Source organism: Pteropus alecto, unplaced genomic scaffold, assembly GCF_000325575.1.
Source record: "Pteropus alecto unplaced genomic scaffold, ASM32557v1 scaffold49, whole genome shotgun sequence".
NCBI lineage: Eukaryota > Metazoa > Chordata > Mammalia > Chiroptera > Pteropodidae > Pteropus > Pteropus alecto.
The window spans coordinates 395255-403878 of NW_006443131.1; the positions used below are offsets into that span (position 1 = coordinate 395255).

The 8624-nt window shown below is 47.9% G+C and overlaps 2 protein-coding genes across 2 annotated transcripts; one reads left to right on the forward strand and one right to left on the reverse strand.

Moving 5' to 3' along the window:
* Positions 1-3072: 3072 nt before the first annotated feature.
* Positions 3073-3847, forward strand: LOC102895619 (histone H1.3). Its single transcript, XM_006923470.3, has one exon. The coding sequence runs from the start codon at positions 3122-3124 to the stop codon at positions 3782-3784; it is 663 nt and encodes a 220-aa protein (XP_006923532.1). The 5' UTR covers positions 3073-3121; the 3' UTR covers positions 3785-3847.
* A 131-nt stretch (positions 3848-3978) lies between these two features.
* On the reverse strand, positions 3979-4433 carry LOC102895367 (histone H2A type 2-C-like). Its single transcript, XM_025040870.1, has one exon. The coding sequence runs from the start codon at positions 4416-4418 to the stop codon at positions 4029-4031; it is 390 nt and encodes a 129-aa protein (XP_024896638.1). The 5' UTR covers positions 4419-4433; the 3' UTR covers positions 3979-4028.
* Between the last annotated feature and the right edge of the window lie 4191 nt (positions 4434-8624).

The following is an 8624-nucleotide window of genomic DNA, read 5'->3' on the forward strand; positions in this document are numbered from 1 at the left end:
GAGGGAGAAAAGATAAGGTTAATGAATTCGGGCGATCTAACCGCCGAAGCCGTAGAGCGTGCGGCCCTGGCGCTTGAGCGCGTAGACCACGTCCATGGCCGTGACCGTCTTGCGCTTGGCGTGCTCCGTGTAGGTGACGGCGTCCCGGATCACGTTCTCCAGGAAGACCTTGAGCACCCCGCGGGTCTCCTCGTAGATGAGCCCGGAGATGCGCTTGACGCCGCCGCGCCGCGCCAGGCGCCGGATGGCGGGCTTGGTGATGCCCTGGATGTTGTCGCGCAGCACCTTGCGGTGGCGCTTGGCGCCGCCCTTGCCGAGCCCCTTCCCGCCTTTGCCGCGACCAGACATGACTGAGAGAGAGCGACACTGACACTGCTTTACCCGGGGCCTCGCTGCCGCTCCTTATATAGCACTCGTCCCTCCGTTACAGGAAACCGGACGGGAAGGGGGCGGGGAAACGCTCTCCGCTCCTGACTCTTTCCTGTTTTCTCCGCGTGGTCCATGGTCGCTGTTTTCTGTGCCTTCTAGTTTTGTGCCTGTGCGTTGTCGCCAGTGATTGGTACTGTACCAGTATCTTGCGCACTGTCACTGTTTATAAAAAGGAGTCAGTCACGCTACACTTGTCTGCAAAAGGGAGAGACATCAAGATAAAATAAATTTAAAAATGTGAAGACTCTTATAAAAACATGAGTATTAATTCGAACGTTCCCGTTTGCAGAGCATAATAAACATCGTTTCCAACGTTCCTAACAGTGAGCTTTAGGAAGGGGAGCCGATGCTAATTAAGTTTCCACTTCTTTTGCCCCCAAATTTATAAAGCACAACTTGCTCTGCAAAAAGGAAGAAGGTCCGGCGTGGAGGGTCGTGTTCTAGCAAGTGGCATTGTAGGGTCGGAACCGAGGTCCTCCGTCGCTGCACTCATGAGCGGGCAACCGACCAGTGATCCACGCTGGAAAAGAATTGAAGCTGCCTCGTAGTGATTGAAAGTTTGCAAATTTACAAAATTAACAACAACAATAACCACACTAATAAACCCCGTGAAATGCTGTCCAAGTCAAGAGTAACCGAAGTGATGTTCTACACGCAGGTGACAAGTCCATGTGACTCGCAGACAGATGCCAACATTTTCCCACATTCCACGTGGTCTCACTGTCTTCTATGTGCTAACTCCAGAGGCAATTAAAGCTCCTTCTCTGCCAGTGCTTGTCATCGAGGCAGTGAGAAGGTCAATCGCTTCCTCTAGTAAGAGACTTAGACACAGTGATCTCTCACGCTCTCCTTTTTGAGAAAGTCATCAAAGAAGAATCACCGATTTATTGATAGATTGATTCATACATTCACTCAATGATTTTGGATCTACAAATGCAAAGTATGGTGTACAAAAGCAGGTTTACAAAGATAATCACACAAGTTCTTTGAAAGAGCTCAAAGTCGAGTGGAGGGAAGAGAAAAGTAAGCTCGGGGTGGGGTCTGCCGTGAGCTCACCTGCTCCCAGTGTCTGACTGGTAACAATGGGCAGGGATGGGTGGGAGCAGCTGTTTCCCTCAGCATTAGGGTCACGTGGGAGCTTGTTACACTTACAAGGTTTAGGCCCGACCCCACATCTGCTGAATTTATTCTGCATTTTTAACAAAGTTCTCCAGGTGAGGCACATTTGTAGGCACATTTATGTTCGCAGAGAGTTGTTTTAAATCTGTGCTGTCCTATATCAGCCACTAGCCACATGTGCTTATTTAAAGTGAAATTAAACTTAAATGCGATTAAAAAGTAATTAGGTACTGGCTTTCTATCGAGAGTACAGAAATAGGGTGTTAGAGGAAACGTAACACCCAAGTACTTTTCTTGTTCGTTTATTTTAACGAACACGAGGTATGATTTCAGCTTCCAATTAATCGGTGGATAGTATTAATTTTATGCTTATTCAGTATTTACTGAACTCCATTAGCTCTGTCGTGTTGCAAACTAATGGGGACAGAGTAGCAAGTCCATCGAGCTTCCGGCCTGTGAATTTAGGCCTAGTTCGAATTGTTTTTTTTTGTAATCCTCTGCATCCCTACTTGCAATGTTAAAAAAAGAAGTGAAATCAAATTTGTGTTTTAGAAATCCTTTTGGAATTTGCCTCAAATTCTGTGCTAAATATTGGAGGAATAAAATCTGTGGATAGAGTGTCTGTCATTAAGTAATTTACAATTTTAAGGCGATGGATTGTAAACATGGGATTGTGCGGGGCTCCTCAGATCATAGTTGGCAAATCCATGGGGAGCTGCTGTCCTACTGCTTCGTGACTCACTTTTTCTTCTTTGTAGACAGGCTGGATGATCGCCAATGCCCATTCTAGGTCTGAAAAACCAATCACACTACTTTTTTAAAAGAAGGCAGATGACTAGTTAGAACTGGTATCTAGAAGACAGCAGCTCAGCTTCGCCCCGCCCTTGCTAAAATGTTTATTGCTCCTCAACACCTGGATCGCAGGACTCACTGGCCACCTAAAGACTTTTTTAAAAAATCCGTCTTTTAAAAAATAGTTGTCTATCCTGTAGGCGGAATCTTCCACGCCAGTGCAATTCCCAGGGCTCAGTGCAGACTACTTGCTGGGGAGCTGTGCTATTGCTCTCGCGAAAAAAAACAATTTTTCTCGTGTATTTGCGTAAAAACGAGTTTATTAACATAAAGTTGCAAAGAAAAGACTGTGTAGAACTATGACCTGGAAGAAAGATTAGCCAAGGAAACAGAGAGAAATGGCATTTTTAAGCAAAATCTGAAAGTTGTCTCCGTTAGAACGAAGTTTTAAAGAGAGTTGGGGGAATCGGGGAAGTTTCAGGGTGGCGGCGTTGAGAGCAGGTAGAGCAAAGAAGGTAGGAATGAAGCCCGAAGACTCTTGGATCCATTTTCCCCAAATCCCCAATTATTTCGTGCCCAGATTTCTTATATTTTTCTTCTTTTTTAAGGGGCAAGAAACACAGCTGCGCGGCGGGGCGGAGGCGCCTGGGTGCAGCGCGGCGCTCGCGGCCGGCAGCCAATCACCACGCAGCGACTCGTATATAAACCCCCGCCGCCCGCGCCGCGCCACGCCGCTCTGACAGCTGAAGTCTCTTTTTGTCTTTCTTGGCAAAACAGAAAAATGTCGGAGACCGCTCCAGTTGCTCCTGCGACTCCCGCACCTGTGGAGAAGACACCTGTTAAGAAGAAGCCGAAGAAAACGGGGTTATCTGCGGGGAAGCGCAAGGCGTCCGGGCCGCCGGTGTCCGAGCTCATCACCAAGGCCGTGGCCGCCTCCAAGGAGCGCAGCGGCGTGTCGCTGGCCGCGCTCAAGAAGGCGCTGGCGGCCGCCGGCTACGACGTGGAGAAGAACAACAGCCGCATCAAGCTGGGCCTCAAGAGCCTGGTGAGCAAGGGCACCCTGGTGCAGACCAAGGGCACCGGCGCCTCGGGCTCGTTCAAGCTCAACAAGAAGGCGGCCCCCGGCGAGGCCAAGCCCAAGGCCAAGAAGGCGGGCGCGGCCAAGCCCAAGAAGGCTGCCGGCGCGGCCAAGAAGCCCAAGAAGGCGGCGGGCTCGGCCACCCCCAAGAAGGGCGCCAAGAAGACCCCGAAGAAGGCGAAGAAGCCGGCGGCGGCCGCCGTGGCCAAGAAGGTGGCCAAGAGTCCGAAGAAGGCGAAGGCCGCCAAGCCCAAGAAAGCGGCCAAGAGTCCGGCCAAGGCCAAAGCCCCTAAGCCCAAGGCGGCCAAGGCCAAATCGCCCAAACCGAAGGCTACGAAGGCAAAGCGGTCGGCGCCTAAGAAGTAAAGTTTCGGCGGCCGGTCCTGCTTTGACAATCGCAAAGGCTCTTTTCAGAGCCACCCACTAATTTCAGGAAAAAGAGCTTAACCGGCATTGTGTTAAAAGTTTACTCACTCTAGTGCGGGGGTGTTTTGGGCAGATGCACAGTTGGGTTTGCAGAATCCCTACATGATCTTTTTCAGTCCTTAAATTGGTGGCTCTGAAAAGAGCCTCGTGTCTTCTGGTGCAGGGGTAGGTTAGGGGTCTAAACTTATTTGCCCTTAGCCTTGTGGCTCTCGGTCTTCTTGGGCAGCAGCACGGCCTGGATGTTGGGCAGCACGCCGCCCTGCGCGATCGTGACCTTGCCCAGCAGCTTGTTGAGCTCCTCGTCGTTGCGGATGGCCAGCTGCAGGTGGCGCGGGATGATGCGCGTCTTCTTGTTGTCGCGCGCCGCGTTGCCCGCCAGCTCCAGGATCTCGGCCGGCAGGTACTCCAGCACGGCCGCCAGGTACACGGGCGCGCCGGCGCCCACCCGCTCGGCGTAGTTGCCCTTGCGCAGCAGGCGGTGCACGCGGCCCACGGGGAACTGCAGCCCGGCCCGCGACGAGCGCGTCTTGGCCTTGGCGCGCGCCTTGCCGCCCTGCTTCCCACGACCGGACATTTTAGAAAAAGTGCAGTTCTCCTAGGCGAGCCAATCTGAGGAAAGGGTAATTATAGCCCCTGGATGTCGCCCGACTTCCCTTTCCTATTGGTTCGCAGAGGTCACTGAGAGCTAATCAGATCGCACCCCTGGATTCACGTGCACGGGCTTCAGAGGGAAAGTACCAATTAGAGAGTGAGATATTAAATCTTGTATATTGTGACGTAGATGAAAAGCTGTTTTTTTTCCCCCCTGGGGGTCAGTGGAGTTCCCTCTGGGGGAGTAACGCTTCTGCCGCCAATTATGCCGCCACCCTGAGGCCGAGGACACTGACCTGTAAACCGCTCTGGCGGCTCCTAAGCGGCCCTGTGTTCTATTCGTTCCCCACAGACTTTGAGCGGACCCAGGGCGCTGTTTATTCTTGTGAACTGGCGGGAATAGGGAGGAGAAACAAAAGAAAAGAGAAACGTTTGGGAGGGCAGCGTGGTGGGACCCGGACCCCTGGAGTTGTGGGAAAATGGGCTCTAAGGTCGGGGTCGCCTTCCTGTTCTGCCATTTGCCCTGCATCGCCCGGACTGGGGGTTTGTTTTCATTTCAGAGAAGCCCACTTGATTTTATCGACAAGTCTAGATGAAGGCCTGAGTTTGCAGAGCATTATGAGCTGTAAACCTGGATGGGAAAATGCTTTTCTTTCCCTCACAAATTCTAATGCTATTTAGTATTCCCTGCAGTTGTGGGCGCAGGCAGCTAATCACAGTGGATTTTGCAGTACATGTGACTTTTAACCAGGGGAATCAGACGTTCCCCTAGCAGTTTGAAATTATTGAGAACGTCTTGCAATTTTACGCTCATTCTGAGTCTTTGAAACTGATATTGGTTATTCCACTCGCTACTCCTCGTTATTCGAGATGTTAATAATGAAACATGCTACACATACTGAAATACGCTTTGATGTATTTTAATATTGCTATATTTCTTATCTTGTATGCTTTAAGCATTTTAAAACATCATTTGAAAAGATGTCTACCGTTCCTTCCAGACTATCCAGAGTCCAGAGCACAAAATAGTGAGGAGGCCCCGAAACCACCTCCGAGGGCCCAGAATACCTGCGGCGGAAACGCCTCTTCACCTTATTCTTTGTTTACAGCTCCCCCTGGTGGATAAAAATTTGTTACTTTTTGCTATTGAAACTTGAAGTGTGTAGCCTGTAGCCTGTGGGTACCTTCCTAGCTGTCCTGAGCAAAAATTCAATTTCTTTTCCCCATTCACAGCTGCATCTCATTCTTTCCCCTTCTTTTAAGGAAATGGCTCGGTTGAGAAGGCAGATCTGGATGCTTGGTGGAATGCGAAGTAGTTAACTCAGAAGATTCTTTGGAAAGAGGACAGTGCATTGAGCAGTAGAGAGAAGAGCTGTTAGGTCTTTAATGTCCAGAGTGAGTGAGGCTTTGCTGGAGGAGTGAGGAGTGAGAGAATTATGTGGGAATGTGACATTCGATGAGAGCGAAAAACGACCACATCTCTGCAGCCCTCACAACGATGAAGCACGTCTACGACTGCCGTTTGCATTAGGTGGTGTTAAAATGCTCCTTAGACAGTTAAGAAAACTGTGACTTGGAAAGATGAACCGATTAGAATCTCCTTACTGGTGCTTGACCAGAAATTCCAAATTGGCTGATTAAAATTATATTTCTAGGAGCAGCAGAAACCATAATTAGATCAGGTATAAAATCTAGGTTTGCTATCTTGGGCTTTTAGCACAAATGACACCATTTAGGGCCTGGTTTGTTTGTTTGTTTTTTTCCACTTAACATTATACTCTTATGATGGACCCAGCACACTGTCCTAAAGACCATGGATTAACTGAGCCAAGGACTCCATCAGAAATTTGAGATTACAAATACCAAGTTTTGAAACTCAACTTACTTTGAGGTAGGGGTTACAGTGTCTCCAAAATAATGTACCAATGTAAATGAACCGAATCCCAGCCAAATACATATGTCATCACTAGAACATCCAGAAGGAAGCGAGAAACGGCTGTGGATATGAAAAAAAAAATCTCATTGACTTGTTAAGCCAGCCATAGAACCCTAACCAATACAAAGTGGCACCTGCTAAAAATTGGTATACTGTTTTTTACATTGTTAATTTGAAGTAGAGTTCCTTGAACCCAGTTTCCCCTAATGGTGACACTTCCCCTAATTGTGAACCCAGTTTCCCCTAATGGTGACATCCCACATCATTATATCATCCAATCGGCATTGGCAAAAGACTGTCGATTATATTACAGACCTCATTCAGTTCTCACCAGTCTTTATATGCTCTCGCTGCGTGTCCGTGTGCGAGGATAGTCCTATATATGATCTCATCCTGTTTACAGATTCAGGCGACTACCATGGCAACGCCCATATGAAATCTTCCATCATCACCAAGAACTCCTCATGTACCCAGTCTGGTCACGTGCACTCACCTCTGCCCTGTCCTGGGGCAGTTGCTAACTTGTGATCCATCTCTGGCTTTGTCATTTTGAGAATGCTACATAAATGGAATAAATACGATATGTAACCTTGGAGACTGCCCCGCCCCCCATTATGTCCTTGAGATCCAGCCAGGTTGTTACAAGTATCAATAGCCTCCCTTTTATTGCTGAGTTTGTGGTCTCGCGTCAGTGCTAAAGCGCTAAATTGTTGCCTCTTTCAGGCCATGACAAATCAAGCTGTTAAGAACTTCCCAGGACAAGAGTTATTTCTTTCTTCCCCCACCCCACTGCAAGTTTGGATTTGTTTCTCTTTGTAAGTCTTGCCTTCCACTTCATTGCATGTGTGTGTGTGTATTTTTGTAAAGATGCATAAGTGCTGTGAGGACTGGGAGCCGGAGGATCGTTTCATTTGTCACAAACAAATGACATAGTGCTGCTACTGTCACTGGCAAGTTCGCTTCAAGGTTCGAAATCGCTGAGTGAACTGTCCCTGGTGTTTGTGAATCTGACCTCTGGCTTCTGTAGCTGCGGATTCGCTGCAGCAGAGTGTGCAGTTGCTGAATAAGCGGCCGGGAAGGGCGGGCGGTGCGGGGACCTGGGTTTCCCTTCCCAGCAGAGCTCGTCATTAGTCGGAGTCTCCAATATTCACCAGTCCCGGGGCCGGGAGCTCCCATCGCTGGCGTAGGCCGGAGCTGGCTGAACCCAGAACCTGTAGTGCCCAGGGCGTCTCAGGACTTGGCCTTCTGTGGGGGAGAGTGGTCAGCTGTTGTCACAATGGATCTGGAGGATTTCAAGCAAATGGGATTATTTACTTTGATCTGTGCAAGGCCCGAGTTCTGCCTTCTTAACAAGTTTCTCACTCAGGGTGCAGATAGAATCTGCAACAAGTTTCTCACTCAGGATGCAGATAGAATCTGCAGTGAGTTTCAGGTTTTTTGATGCAGTGAGCTCTGACTTGCTGCATGCTGATTTTTTTTAAAAAATCTAGTGGATTTTAATATTCTCTTTAAGCGTTTGTTTTTCATTCAATAGAAAAAAGAATATTGGAATAAATATATATTCTATTAATATATTGGCCAATTTTGGCTCATTCAGAGTTTAGATTTGTGTGTGTTTGCCTATAGTGGCCCGGGCAGCTGGCCAAGTATACCATGTCTGAGGGCACCAAGGCCATCACCAAGTACACCAGTGCCACGTGAGTTTCTGTGCAGCCACCTCTTAACCCAAGGGCTCTTTTCAGAGCCAGTCACTTTTGCATTCATATTGAATTTTTAAAAACGTGTTTTTTTCTTTTGTCAGACAATCTTCTTCAAAACATAAGTACAGTATGAGTGGTTCATTTCGAACTTTTGTTACTTGGTGCCGCCAAGAATTTGAAATAATTGTGTACTGTAGGAACTATTGTGCTATGGCCCACATGGTTTTTAATATTGTGATTTTTGCATTTTAATCAAAATCCTTTAATCTTCCTAAAATTGTCCACTCGTTTAGATTTTAAAATAATTTTATCGTGGTACTTGTACTTGAGTCCTTTGTTTTACATATAATGCCTACGGCATGGTACAATATGATTCTACGAGCTTCACAAATGTTAACTCACACTGTGAGAAATAGTTACGTGTGTTTTTATAAAGGACCCGAAGGCTCATCGTGTTAGTTACACAGCCTGGGGGAGTTACTGAACCCCAGAGTGTACTCTCTTTACTGGATTACTGTAGATGAAATGGTAATTCTTAAAATTTACATAAAAA

What these genes read in the sequence shown, in the direction of transcription:
- LOC102895619 (XM_006923470.3), top strand. Translation starts at nt 3,122, where the DNA reads ATGTCGGAGACCGCTCCAGTTGCTCCTGCGACTCCCGCACCTGTGGAG.
- LOC102895367 (XM_025040870.1), bottom strand. Translation starts at nt 4,418, where the DNA reads ATGTCCGGTCGTGGGAAGCAGGGCGGCAAGGCGCGCGCCAAGGCCAAG.